The 14,658-nt window shown below is 44.7% G+C and overlaps 1 protein-coding gene across 1 annotated transcript; it reads left to right on the forward strand.

The window, feature by feature from the left end:
* The first annotated feature begins 3,286 nt into the window (after window positions 1-3,286).
* TWNK (twinkle mtDNA helicase) lies at window positions 3,287-13,230 on the forward strand. The gene is made up of 9 exons (XM_078861619.1): window positions 3,287-3,653; window positions 5,712-6,271; window positions 6,768-7,193; window positions 7,694-7,834; window positions 9,088-9,454; window positions 10,209-10,449; window positions 10,930-11,037; window positions 11,487-11,628; window positions 11,776-13,230. Exons 2-9 carry the CDS (start codon window positions 5,732-5,734, stop codon window positions 12,037-12,039), a joined length of 2,229 nt encoding a protein of 742 aa, XP_078717745.1. The 5' UTR covers window positions 3,287-3,653; window positions 5,712-5,731; the 3' UTR covers window positions 12,040-13,230.
* The last annotated feature ends 1,428 nt before the right edge of the window (window positions 13,231-14,658 follow it).

The following is a 14,658-nucleotide window of genomic DNA, read 5'->3' on the forward strand; positions in this document are numbered from 1 at the left end:
CCATCCAGGCGATCACTAACATACGCAGCCTGCAGTCAGCTAGCTACTCACTCAAACCATACAACCCTTCACCCATCCACCAGCCAGCCAACCACTATACTTACCCATCCATTCGCTCGACCAACCAGCCAACCACTCAGCCAAACACCACACCCTCCACGATGCCCCCTACACTGACCACACAGAGGGCAGCCTATGCGCAATTATGCAGACTTCCAAGGTTTGTAACGAACTAACTGATGCACGATTCGTAACACAGGTGGCAATTGTAAACCTCTTGACGCATGCATCGCATTGCGTGTTCGAATCCACGTTTTACATTTAAAGGTGTTGCAATATATGAATAGAGATGGGCTTGGGGATGATACTTAGCTCGAACAGATAATGCCTGATTGACGAGATCATTTGGCGTGCTGGAATGTATTGGATTTAATGTATTGGATTGAATAGAATCCCTAAAATTGGAAAATTAAACTCCTCGCCCTGTGTCGTGTGTGTGTGTGCGCATCGATTTATAAAATCCACCGTTTGATGAAGGCTTCCCCAAGGCGTGTCAGTTGCGGGATTTGTTTGACCATACTTCACCACGCTGGTCCGTACGGATTCATGAAAAGGGCTTTGGAGGCAGGGTCGGTTCAGATCGAGAATCAAACTCAGGCTAGCCGGGTTACTAATGTAGTGAGCGAATCACTGCGCTTTAAAAGATCACAACTTCAGTGACCTTTCAATTATTAAAAAAGTTACAAACGGTGATCGTCATCTGCTGTACGGATTCAATAATCTGTAAAAAGGACCATTCCCCAAAACGTCGGCCGGTTACTCCGACCGTACAATGTTCGTTGTAAGGCAGTGCTTATTAAACGAGTTAGGTGAGAAATTAAAGGGGGGGGGTTATGTTCCACTGCCAACGCAATAGCTTGTTTGTCATAGTTGTGGAAGGAAGGAATTAACATTATTTGCTTTATACGTATCAAGGATGGAGTGCAATTTGCACCACAAGCAAATACACGGATTTTGCAAGAGTGCAGCTCATGGCGTTCGGTAACACGTGCGGGGTTTAAGTTGTTCAGGAGGGTTGCCGACCACAATTATTTCCGCATCCGGAACACCACATTCAGTATACATCTTTGCTACGGTTCGAGCTATTCGCCACGTGCTTACTCTATCCAGCAGTCGACCAGCGAATATATTCGGTGAGATTTGCATACCCTGAACGACACGCGCACGCTTGTTTTGTAAACAGTGCGTGGCTGCTGAGTCCATCTGAAAATGAAAACAAATTCAAAATAAACCCGAAATACGAGGACTGAACCACCCTTTCACAACAGCCAACAACACCAAAGAACAGCGTCTTCACACATTAAGTGCAAGACGTAGCTGGATCCGTGATAGTCTAAATGTGCGTGCGTGTTTTGTTAATCGGAGTTTGATTTTAAAAAAAAACCAGTACCGTACTGGTGGTAACGGTGCAGACCAAAAATGTCTTGTTCACCCTACTGGGAGCCCTACAAGATGTTTGGCCTACTCTTCCACGCCGGGTCAGACTATCATGGAAGACATCGGAGTACCCACACTTAACCTCACCCCACGAGACCTGCTCATTGACAGGCTCTGGTGTCACCCATGTATACTGAGGTGGACAGACGGGTGACCTTTAGAAACTTGCCCTCTTGGTTCAACTGCTGCGCCAGGAGATTGAACCGGTGGAGAGTCCAGTGTGCTCTCCATTACAGAAGCAGTAGCCACAATTTCAGTGAAATGTGGCAGCTAACGTGCACCCAAATATCTTCAAAACGGAGGTATGCCTTAACTAAAAACAGGTGTGCAGTTTATTGATGAAAACAAAAGGTTGTTTTTTATCAAGACGAATAACAAGCATGGATTTCCAGACGAAATTACAGACGTATGTTTGTTTTGGCAAAACTGCCAGACGTAACACAGCCGGCTTTCATTCGTTTTTTTTTATTTCGTTTAAACGTGAAATAATAAATTGCACAACTGTATTTTCAAAATCTCTAAGTATAAAAGTAAACATTGAAATAAGTGATCATACCGTAATGCCTAAAATATGTCTCTACTGTAAATAGTACAGTTATGTACTGTGATTTTCTCGCTCAGTTAACACGCTCTTGGTAAGCAATTATTTTGTATTCAATCTAAAACAATATTTAAAACATACCTATTCGTAAAGCATCATACGCGTCCATATCGACTCATAAGGAGTGGGTTCCCTCTGCTGGTCGAATATTGTAGAACTGTACAAACAACACAAATTTGGAGAACATTCATGCCAATACCATAACGAGCCACTTGCTCTACTGTATTCTTGGTTCTTTCGGTAAAGTCACGTAGAAGGGAAATAATAAAATAATAATGTTATTGCTTTATTTTTACTTTCATTACTTTATTATTTCCCTTCTACGTGACTTTACCGAAAGAACCAAGAATATGAATCCCTGCAGTCACGAAAGCTTTAAATCGAAATTAAGTCACTTGCTGTCACAATTCGTCGTAACACAATTTGCATTTCCCATTGGTTTGACAGCTTTGTAAGCGTCCGTATTCTTACAACTTGCAAACATAATTTTCATTTTAACACGCAGGCTTTAGCAATCCATAATAAAAAAAAATGTGGTTAGATTGCGGTAATATAAATGTGACTAGATTTGAAGTTTTCGTGACTGCAGGGATCCATACTCTTTGGTTCTTTCGGTAAAGTCAAGTAGCTTTACCGAAAGAACCAAATAATATAAATGTGTCGTTAAACCCGCCACCACCCGACACAGCTAATCAGTAAGGGTTGTCACGTAAAGAGAACATGCCAATTCGTTACTAGTACAGCACACCGGTGTGTTGGAGAGCAAATCCACAACATTTACAATCTGAGATTGTAAACCTTACAAATTGGCTGTGTCGGGTGGTGGCGGTTTTAACAACACATCATTTATTTACGCGACCTAACCCCCCAAAAAAGCACCTCTATTATGGATCGCGTTGCATTTCTTGTTTACGCATTTTATTTACTGAACAAAACTGCGTGCGTGTTTCCCATAATCGCGTGGCCACTTTACTCTCCGGCTCCACGACGATTCGCTTCAAGTTCATTCACCGGCGTTTTGACGTTGAGGCGTGTGCTACCTCGCCGATCTAACTATCCGCGCGATTAAAAAATCGACTTTCACGTGGTTTGTTGACGCCGCGGTAAATAAATAAATAAACAACTCCGCCTCGGCAGCTTCCGTAACGCACGTGACGCCGCAGCAGCCAATCACAGCGCGGGATTCGCAAGGTGACGACCCCCACCGCCACCACCACCACGCGGCCCTCGTGCGAATTTCAAAGCGGTTCGTCCCCCCCTCGCCCCCGTCTCTCCTTCCCGTTATCTACAATTATCATTGCAACAACGCTGAAACCTTTCACGATTATTGCGCCCTTCGCACTGATAATTACTACCGGCGGTTACCGAAGCGGAGTCGGCGGGCGCTTTTGCTCTACGTGGTTCTGCCACGCGAACTCGGAGGGCTGCTGCTGCTGTTGGCGAGCCCTGCCTTGCGCTCGTCCCACGGGCAAGATCCCCTCGGGTTCAATCCACTGCTGGATTAGTGCCCTCGCCGCCCGCATCGCACGTCCCACGCCACCACTACGCGGTGCAGGTTCGTGAGGGTTTGTGTGAGCTACATCACCCCCCGGTTGGTGCGGGTTCGTGAGTGTTTGTGTGAGCTACATCACCCCCTGGTTGGTGCGGGTTTGTGTGAGCTACATCAACCCCCGGTCGGTGCGGGTTCATGAGGATTTGTGTGAGCTACATCAACCCCCGGTCGGTGCGGGTTCATGAGGGTTTGTGTGAGCGCTACATCAACCCCCGGTTGGTGCGGGTTCGTGAGGGTTTGTGTGAGCTACATCAACCCCCGGTCGGTGCGGGTTCATGAGGGTTTGTGTGAGCTACATCAACCCCCGGTCGGTGCGGGTTCATGAGGGTTTGTGTGAGCTACATCAACCCCCCGGTTGGTGCGGGTTGGTGTGGGTTTGTGTGAGCTACATCAACCCCCGGTCGGTGCGGGTTCATGAGGGTTTGTGTGAGCTACATCAACCCCCCGGTTGGTGCGGGTTGGTGTGGGTTTATGTGAGCTACATCAACCCCCGGTCGGTGCAGGTTCGTGTGAGGGATTGTGTGAGCTACATCACCTCCCGGTTGAAGCGGACTATTCACGTGGGAGCGTAGTCGGTACACGGTGGGGTGCACTGCACTGTGCCGACTGTGTCGTCGCTACACAGTGTTGTGGATTTACTCTCCAACACACCGGTGGTGCTCTACTCGTAACGAATTGGCATGCTCTCTTTACGTGACAAACCTTATTAATTGGCTGTGTCGGATGGTGGCGGGTTTAACGACACATTTACGCGACCCTTACCCAAAAAAACCTCTATTATGGATGATATTGGTCGCGAAAGCCTCCGTGTTAAATCGGTACACATTACTGTAACGCTGCTGCCACAACCTTGCAGCTTCGCGGCAGCCTAAAGTCGCAGGTTGGCCCCACGCAAGCGCCGCGTCGTCTCAGAACAAACTCCCTGCTTAGCTTGTGAGATCTGACGAGATTTGGGCACATTCTGGGTGAGTTGGTCTCCTGGTCTTGTGGGCGCCGCTGCGTCGGGGAATTGGATTGTGTCGTTCGACACCAACATCAAGACGTAACCAAAATTGAGCGGCGCTTGTAGGTTCTGCAATATGTACAGATCTATTTTTGTTGTTGTGTGGGTTGCCTCATGAAGGCAGGTCCTGGTTGTATACGCATTGCTGATCAATGACCGAGCACCAGCTGGGATTCGTTTTAAGGATTGTAGGCCGAGTATACCTAGAGGTTCTCCACACCCACTTCGGATTACAAAACATTGGCCGCTGGTGATAGATGGGCGGTCACAGTATCGAGAGAGGCGCAGATTAGATTTGTTTTTATCATTTAAGGGCTTACAGATAATTGCAACTACTGTATCATCACTTTCCACCAGGTGGCCTTAAACCTAACTCAATCGCCAATCCGTTTACAAATATTACACTGAAGCATATGCATACCTATCAACCCATTCGGTTTACCCGTATTCTTGTACAGGGAATTTGAGTAAAAAAAATGTGTTTCTCCGAGATTTATAAGGGCACGTGGTGACCAATAAGGTCTGAATTGGCCTGTAATAAGGTAGACACTGATAAGGGGTTGACAGGTATGCATATGCTCTTTTTAAACGTCGAGACAAATACGAGTTTTAACGAAATAAAGCTGAGCATTGTTACACCATGGTCATTAGTAAATTTCATCACATGTAGATGTTGCCATCTCTGGCTCGTGCAGTTTTAAGTTATCATTGGGGCCACTGCATTAAATTACACTTCACGAGTTGATATAATATTAAAGGCCCGTCATGAGCGCACACTCAATACGTAATGCGAGGAAAATAAAACAAGGTATGCAGTCAGCAGGCAGTGTTGATGCCAGTCCATGGCTTATTTGTGGACTTTTTGCAAGTGCAGTTTGGTGTTTAGGTATCAAAATGTTGTGTAAGTGAATTTGCCCGTTGGCTTCAACTTAAACATTGTAATGAATCTAAAAAGCCAGTAATGTTTAAGTTCAGTATACAGATTCTTTTTTTGCAAGATCTTGTGTGCAACATTGGTTATAAACTTCTAACGTTCAGTGACACCGTGTATCTTGCAGGTCATCTGCACCGAGTGACCATGCTCGCAACAATTGGAAGGTGTTCGTGCTACAAATGGGTAAATGTCACCCTACAGCCACGGCGTGGCACTCATCTCAACAGAGTATGCCTTAATCCATGCGCCCCATTGAGTGGGAAATCGGTGCATGGCACCACTGGGCCTTGGCACGGTGGTCGTGTGCCGGCTACAGTTGCATGCCAATCTGCACCTTCACGTAGACGTCTGCTGCATTCCCTCTCGAAGCCGCGTTGCTTCGACGGACTACAAGCCGTGACCGGCATTCGCTGCATCACGATTCCCGGCTTCCAAAAGTACCTCAAGGGCGGGGACGAGGAATGGAAGCCGCCCGTAACCGCAACGGAGATTAGACAGTACCTGCGCGCCAGTGGCATCGAATTCCATGACGGCCACACCTGCCTGTTGATGCTTAGCCCCTTCGTAGAGCGGCTGCCAGGGTCACCGGGTGGGAAGGAGAACGCTGGCCTCTACATCAACAAGACGACCGGGCAGTTCTTTTGCAAGCACACGCTCGCCGAGGGCACGTGGGAAGACCTACAGGTAACCCTGTGGATGATGGATACATGAATGTATGGTAATGGTACATTCTGGAGTTGAATACATTGGAGTGATTTTTTTTTCGAGTAGAGGATTATATTTTGTTATATTCATTTAAAATAGTTAATGTTTTAATGCTAATTGTATTTTTTTTACTTTCATGATTTCACAAGTAGCTCTTGTCGATTCGTAATTTTGTTGTAATTCAATGTACTTCATGTATGCTTGAGCTTCATCTATCATTGGTGAATTAAGTTTTGTATGCAGTTTAAATCAGATTTAGGTATATGTTTTTTATTATAATTATGCAATACTATATAATAATTAATCCATATAGACACCTTTAGCACTTTGACATTAAAACAGGGTAGTGCTTAATTAGCACCTCCAAATAGCATGGTTGGCTATGCACGGTGCGAAAGAAGTTCAACATACTTAGAGCTAATGGCCTGTAAACATTATTTACAATATCGTCAATTTTGCGATCTCAACTCACTAGGTTTGTCTGGAGGCCATGCGGAAGGAAGGCCGCGTGTTTGTGAAGCCGAATGTGCTTCTGTTGGGGCTCGGAGCGGCAGCTGAAGGCGTCGAGGAGGATGACGCGCGCTTCACGCGGGAGGAAATAGACAGGATCTGGCGACGATCCATCTTCCTGCACGAGCTGGAGGAGGAGCAGAAGCTCACGGCGAAGAGGCTGTATGGCATTGAGCGCCTCACGGACGCAACGCTAAAGCGCTTCTCCGTCAAGTGGCACCCGCCTACCAAAAGCCTCGTGTTTCCGTGGCTCGGACCACAGAGCAGCCTCAAAGGGCTGAAGCTGCTGACGGCTGCGTTTGACGGACAAAGCGTGACTTACAGGGAGAGTACGCTACCACGTGGTGCACGCTACTGCAACCTCTTTGGCCTGCACCTCATTATGCCTAAGGTGTGGGGCTTTGTGTGCTTTAGCCATGTTGAGTGTAGTGTCGGTTGTATGAGAGTGAGACCTGAATGTATATTTTTTTACCTTAGAATAACATTACATTTTGTATCGGTTTAACTTGAGGGTGATTTGGATGAGTGTTAAAAGTAGTTTTGTACATTTTTGGAATTTAATTTTAGGTACAACTAATTTCTTTCTGTGCTTTTAAAGTTACATTTTACAATCAGATTGGAAACAATTTAAATCAGAAAGGTGTTTTTTTAACCAAAATTGCGTGAATCATTTTAGCCTATCCACTCGCAACAGACTGTTCAGTAATGAGTGGTAATGTATTAATCTGACAGAAATTCTTAAACCCCACCCAGTCTCTAGATTAGCTGCATTTATCATAGGCAAAAATGTCCATTGCACCATTTGGCTATATAAATTGATGATATTCTGTTCATCTCTAAATGAAGAGCTCCCAAGTCTGTATTTCTCTTCTGGGTGGGCTTGGCGCACAGGACTCGGAGGTGGTGCTGACGTCAAATGAGCTGGACTGCCTGGCTGTGAGTCAGGCTACGAGCTGCCAGGCTCTCTCGCTACCTCGCGGCATGAGCTGCCTTTCGCCCACACTGTTGCCTTACCTCGAGCAGTTTCGCAAGGTGCGTAGTAATGTCTTGCCAAACCACTGTCCAATTGCATCACCAACCTTGCACTCCTTTTCATGTGTAGGGATTTTGCTGTCATTTCCCCCAAATGTTCTCCAATTGTTCTTTTGAGGTGTCGTGTCATGAGACAAAGTATCCATTTAGATCTCTCGCAGAGCAGTGCAACCCTTCATGTGAAAGAGTGGCCCATGGAAGCAGATATCACAGAGCTACCTCTGAGATCCCATAAAGTAACTTCTAGTCCACGCAATCGGAGGACTCGCTTTCAATGTGCATAAACGAGTAATATAGTCACGTGACTGTCAAAACCGAAATGTACTATTCAGAGCTGTAACTTTGCCAAATTAAGTAAAGAACCAAATTTTATTCGATGTTTTCTTGTGCATTCGTTGATGATCGGGTTGAGGCCGTAATCACCTGACTATATTTGAGGACACAATTTTTTACCCAGAATCTCAGCAGTGCCAGCTCAGCGGTTTGATATTTGAGCCACTTTGTCACCTTAGGACAAATCATTTTTACTTTTACATAACACTTCAAATTTATGTGAATTCAACCGTGTAGTTGATTTGATTAACATCACTACTTGACAGTGAATATTAGGCTTAACTTGGTCCCCAACAGATAGTTCCACCAGTTGATTACGACATCAGTTTGAATCTGCTAAAGTTTAACCAAATTAAAATGTATGGGCTGAAAATTAGTTTTTACTTTAGGTGGACAAATGAAAAACTCAGGGCCAGGCTAATGTAACACAATAATGAGTACAAATATTTGCAAAACATTACATTTTCAGGCCAATTAGATATCCAGAGCATTTTTAAGCATTACGATTGATACAGGCAACGCTTCAATTTATACATGCAGGAACAAGATTATCTTATTATAATATAAATGTGGAACCTCTAAAACATTTAAAAACATGTTATCTTTAGCAATGTAAAAGAGGTGTACTTATAAGGATTAAAAAGTTGGATGCACTTAATGTGCTCCTTCTTGATCGGCTATAATTGCTTTAAAAATGTGAGTATTCAGTTTAACTGTTTCGGTTGTTTTTTTTGGAACATGATGACAAAACTTTTGGCAAGCGTTTTTAATCTCCGATTAGCACGGTTGGCTACATACGGTGTGAAAGAAGTTCAACATACATACGTACATAATCAACGTAAAAGTCTCAACTTTTTCTTACCATGCAGCACGATAATAAAAAAAAACTGTGCCATTATCAAAATGTCCTCACTGGCAAGGTGATCCTGTGGCTGGGCAGCGACCTGAATGCGTGGGAAACGTCCAAGGGCTTCGCACGGAAGCTGGGCCTACGCCGCTGCTCTCTGGTGCGGCTGGGAGAGGGTCCACGGCCTCGGCCGCTGGAGGCCCTCTCGCTGACGGGCAGCACCACACCCCGCGGCGGGACGGTCAGCGCCCTGCAGCAGGCTCTGCGCTCCTCTCTGCCGGCCGCCCACAAAGCCATCACGCTCTTCAGGCAGCTGCGGGAAGACGTGCGTGGGGAGCTCGCCAATTCCGAGCAGGTCGCCGGTGTCAAGTGGCAGCGGTTTCCTGCGCTTAACAAGCTGTTAAAGGGACATCGCAAGGGCGAACTGACCATCTTCACCGGTTAGAGTTGCAGTCAATATGACGAGAAGGGGTGGGGGGCGGCGGCGGCTGGTGGTGTTGTAATGTGAGGATTGGGAGTTGTCCTGATTTCATCATGATTGAATGTACTGGCATAATATGAATTCACTTTCGATATCCCACACAAGAACATTGTAGTTATATTAGTACATTAGGTGAGAGCTTAAGGCACATTTGGAATTTCACATAACACATACCCATTGTTGTGGACAGTAGCTGTTATCTGTTCAGTGATGATTTTTGTTTTTTATTGAAAAGCCACAGCAGAATAAATCGATGTATCTAGTTAATATTACTTGCCTTGACATCAGGATCGATAACACGAACATTGACATAAAATGGAACAAAAGCTGAAAAGTTCCCAAAGAAGCATGGACACCTGCATGCTCGGAATTCCACTGCGAGACAGAGTAACATATGTATTAGAAAATATGCACAAGTTAAGAGACATTACTGTAAAGAAAAGGGAAATGGGCTAGTGCAGGACTCGTTGCTGGCAGGAATGATAGCTGGTGGTCGAGAATAATGATGGAGTGGCAGGCATAGGACGGAATATTAGGAGATGGAGCAATTCAATCAGCTCATCATTAAGGGCTGATGGGTTGTTGCATCGCAAAGCCGTGAGCAATGGCAACAGGCCTTCATCCAGTTGTGGGGTAGATCATGGCTGGTGATGCTGATTATGATCTGGCACAGCCATACTTTTCCTAACCTGCAATTATTTCATGTGTGGTAGGCCCAACTGGTAGCGGCAAGACAACGTTCATCAGTGAGTATGCCCTTGACCTGGCTTCGCAAGGCGTCAGTACGCTGTGGGGCAGCTTTGAGATTGGAAACGTGAGGCTGGCACGCGTCATGCTCACACAGTATGCCCGCCAACGTCTGGAGTCAAACATCGACAGCTATGACGAATGGGCCGACCGTTTTGAGGACCTGCCACTCTTCTTCATGACCTTCCATGGCCAGCAGAACATCAAGTGAGTGAGCGCTAGCGCAGGTGGTGCTTGTGAGCTGCATGCCACCTTCGAGAGTGATCTCTGCTTTATGTTTAAATGCTCAGTCAGATGCTTTGGTATATAAGTCTTTATATAATGTGAAACTAATGCTATTTTGAAGTCCAGCTGCCAAATTATATGTATATATATAAAAAATGTATATCAGAAAATTCCCTTTTTATGGGTCAAAGGTTTAGAATGCTTGCCCACTTAAAATGTTGTGTGTTCCTATGTGAATATTGGCAATTTATCTAAAAAAAGAAAAGAAACAGGCAAATTTAGTGGGGGATAATGGGTCTAAAAAGTACCATGTAAACAGTTATTTTCATGAGTTCTTAATGCACAGAGGTGCTCCAATATGCTGTGTTAATCATCTGATCATGATGTACAACCCTTTGTCAAACCACTAATATAGCTTGCTTGAATTACAGTGCACAAAATAATTGCTTAATCTCATTACAGGACTGTGCTGGACACAATGCAGCATGCCGTGTACATGTATGACATCTCCCACGTGGTCATAGATAACCTTCAGTTCATGATGGGTCTACAGAACCCCAGCATGGACAGGTGAGACCACCTGCTCTTGTGTGTTAATATAGGACAACATTAAATCCATTATATTGCACATTGGGATTAAATTACCAGTGGTTTCAGTGATAATTGGCATCACAATATACAGCATGGGGGTGGGTTAACAGGGGTGTTAGAGAGTTGTAATTGAGTTCTGCTGTAAGATGTTTAATATTCAACGTGTTTAATGACGTAAAACATAAGGTGAATGTACAACAAATTATTGCATTGATTATAATGAAATATGTTGATCATGACAACTTCAGAACCTATTTGAGGCAACCACTTTATCATTTTGGAGAAGTCTAGATTAGGCTTTAGATATATATTCTACATATAAAAAACACTAAAAATAATAGGTCAAAACAGCACAATGTGTGTTCTCTTATACATATTCTATAGATAAATACATAGGATGTGAAATTGATGGCACGGCATCTTCCCAGGTTCACTATGCAGGACTTTGTAGTGGGGGCATTCCGCAAGTTCGCCACAGTGAACATGTGCCACGTGACCCTGGTGATTCACCCCCGCAAGGAGGATTTCGACAGGGAGCTGCAGACAGCCTCCATCTTCGGCACGGCAAAGGTGTGGATGAAAATCCTATGTGATCAATGCACACCACCGGCTCTGTGTGCATCAGCAAGCTGCATTATAAAACTATTAATTAGATGAAATTATTGCTTGGCTGTGCATCGAGCCAGGGTTACTATTTAATTGATTTTGTCCATGCAGGCCAGCCAAGAGGCGGACAATGTGCTGATACTGCAGGACCGCCGGCTGAGTGCAACACATGGCAAGAAGTACCTACAGTTGGCCAAGAATCGCTTTGATGGCGACCTGGGCTCAATCCCGCTAGAATTTGACAAGGCCTCCCTGACATTCTCGGCCACCAAGACGCGCGGGAAAGTGGCTCGCAAGTCACGTCAGGGAGCCGACAGTATCACGGAAGAGGTGCTCCAGACATATGAAGACAGCATCCTGGATTATGACAAGTGAATATCTTAGTCCAAGATAGATACATTACACCTGTCAGCCCTGCTTGTTGGCCTCCCTCATGCTGTATCAGTCATGCGGGTTCTTTGACCATATTTCACTGCTCATCAATAAGGGTTGGTGAGGGTAGTGGGGAACGATGGGATCCAGGACTGCTTCAGATATCGTTCACCATTTACGTTTGCCGTATCTGGAAATCGAACGAGATCACTGGGTTGATAGCACAGTGTGCTAGCCACTGCACATGGCTGTGCCCCCACCCCTCTTTGAGTTGAAGGATAGGCATTTGGCTGTTATGATGACTTGTTTATGGTTTCCCGCAGTCAATAGTTGCAAAACTATTGACTAAAACTGTATAGTAATACTGAAATGGGCACTGAAGTATGATGACACTTAATTTCACATAGAAACCAAGATAATTTTGAGTTATTTTGATTTTCATGTCAATTTTTATACATCTGGTCACAGAGTATTGAAATGCTAGGAGTACAGTAATAACATAGATGACACATTTTCACCTGATGCATGTGTAAATATGTTTAAGCACCAATGTGGCAGACTTGAAGGTAATTGGATTCTGTCCTGGTAATGTAAGACCCATTTTTAAAAAAATAATCCCCTTTATTTATCAATGTTAGCGAGAACAGTGAATTGTTTTGAGCTATATTTATATATAAACCATGTTTTGTAGCATTGAGCTCGTGTCAGGATTACAGTGGTGCAGAAGTTTTAAGTGTTATGTTATGCATGAAGAGTGCATTAGTTTTGTAAGTCACTGGATATGAAGTAGTGGAGAGCAGAGCTGTTGGGTTTCTATATCTCTTCTAACTACTACCGAGCCTCAATAGCGATAACATTTCACTGTGACTGAGGCACTTATAGTATGAGACTGAGATGGCTGGTTTATAAAGTGGGTGGCGTGTAGCTTTCGTGTGATCTTAGTGATATTTTATATACAAATGTTTAATTCGTCCAATGTGCATACACAATTCACATTCAGGATGTTTGGGGGGTGCAATCCAGTTATGACTTCGATCAGCAGCAGAGCTCCAACCTGTGACAGCCCACTTGATCAATGTAAGCATCTCTTCTGCGATGAATATAGTTTACACGCCGAGCTAGCCAATGTTTTGTTCCCACTGTTACCTTAGAATGCATGTCATTGCCATGAGTGCATCACAATGGAGATTAATTGCTGTACTGCAATTATCATTTCATGGCAAAAAATGAGATTTTTACTTAATTGTGTTGACATTAAATATTTTCATGAAGCTTTGTAATGTTCGTAATATTGCGGTATTTGTAATGGGACACCCATTTCATACTTTTGTGTATTCAAGATTCAATATTTATTCCATGACTAGTGTCCTTATGATGTTGTCTTGTGCTGCACAGTCGGTTTAGCAGCACGGTACAAGACTATAGCACATTCCTGCGGAGGGAGCTGGTAGGAACGTTGGGTTGCTCGGTCAATGGCCAGGGTCAACGGTGGCGTGGTGTATTCCGCAAATATGGCCGACTGTGAGGGCGGGCACAAGCCGGCGTGATTAGGTTAAACGTTGAGTTTTATAAGGGCACCACGGGGTGACCAGCCCCGCCCCACCCCTCCCACGCCCCACCCAGCCCCACCCTCCCCTCCCCACCCAGCCCCACCCTCCCCACCCAGCCCCTCCCTGCACGACGGACGGACACAATAATCCCCTGTGGGTTGGTGTAACCAGGAGGTTCCTACCAGTAATAGCACCCTATTGTTGGACTAATGTCCGTTTGTAGGCTAGTTGCCGAGTCACTTTGCACCCACAGGGACAGCTGTCACTGGGGATGCCCTTTGAAACGTTTGAGATTATAATGATGTAAAGTGCTCCAAGATGCCCAGCATATCGGGCGCTATATCAAAAACGTATCAATTTCTCTCGGTCACCATAAGCTCTAACTGTTTTACCCTTAATGGTTAATGAACCCTTTGCACAATTGATCACCGTTACATTTGCTTCCATGGAATATACAATGTTTCCATTGAGCTGCATCACTAGTGTCATTTTTATATGCATACCTGTCAACCCCGTATCAGTGCCTACCTTATAGAACCAATTCAGAACTTATTGGTCACCCAGTGCCCTTATAAATCTCAACGTTCATCCTACAAAGTGCCATCACAAGGGGGAAACACAAACAAATAGACATTTAGTTTTTTTCTCTCAATTTCCCTGTAAACCGTATGGATTGACAATGCATTTACTTCACAGTGTCATTTGTAAACGGATTGGAGATTTGTGGGTTTGGTTTAAGGCCACCTGATACAATTGTCGCAATTATCTGTAAGATACCATTGGAACCTCCTTTGCCAGTAGCAAAATATGATAATTGTTTTTTTACCCTTTTATCTGGCAACAAAACTGACACCTTTTTTTACAAGGAGTCATGTTTGCATTGACCACAATACCTGCGGTCGGAATGCAAACAAAAAAGACAACTCTGATAATGTATGCACTGCCCTTGAAATTGATTGGTCCACACCCGAGACAGCTTTTCTTAGAGGCGCCTTTTGGCGTCATCTGGTTCAACACCATGTGAGACTTGGCTCTAAGGAAAGCTGTCTCGGGTGTGGACCAATCAATTTCA

Source organism: Lampetra fluviatilis, chromosome 12 (genome assembly GCF_964198595.1).
Source record: "Lampetra fluviatilis chromosome 12, kcLamFluv1.1, whole genome shotgun sequence".
Lineage (NCBI taxonomy): Eukaryota > Metazoa > Chordata > Hyperoartia > Petromyzontiformes > Petromyzontidae > Lampetra > Lampetra fluviatilis.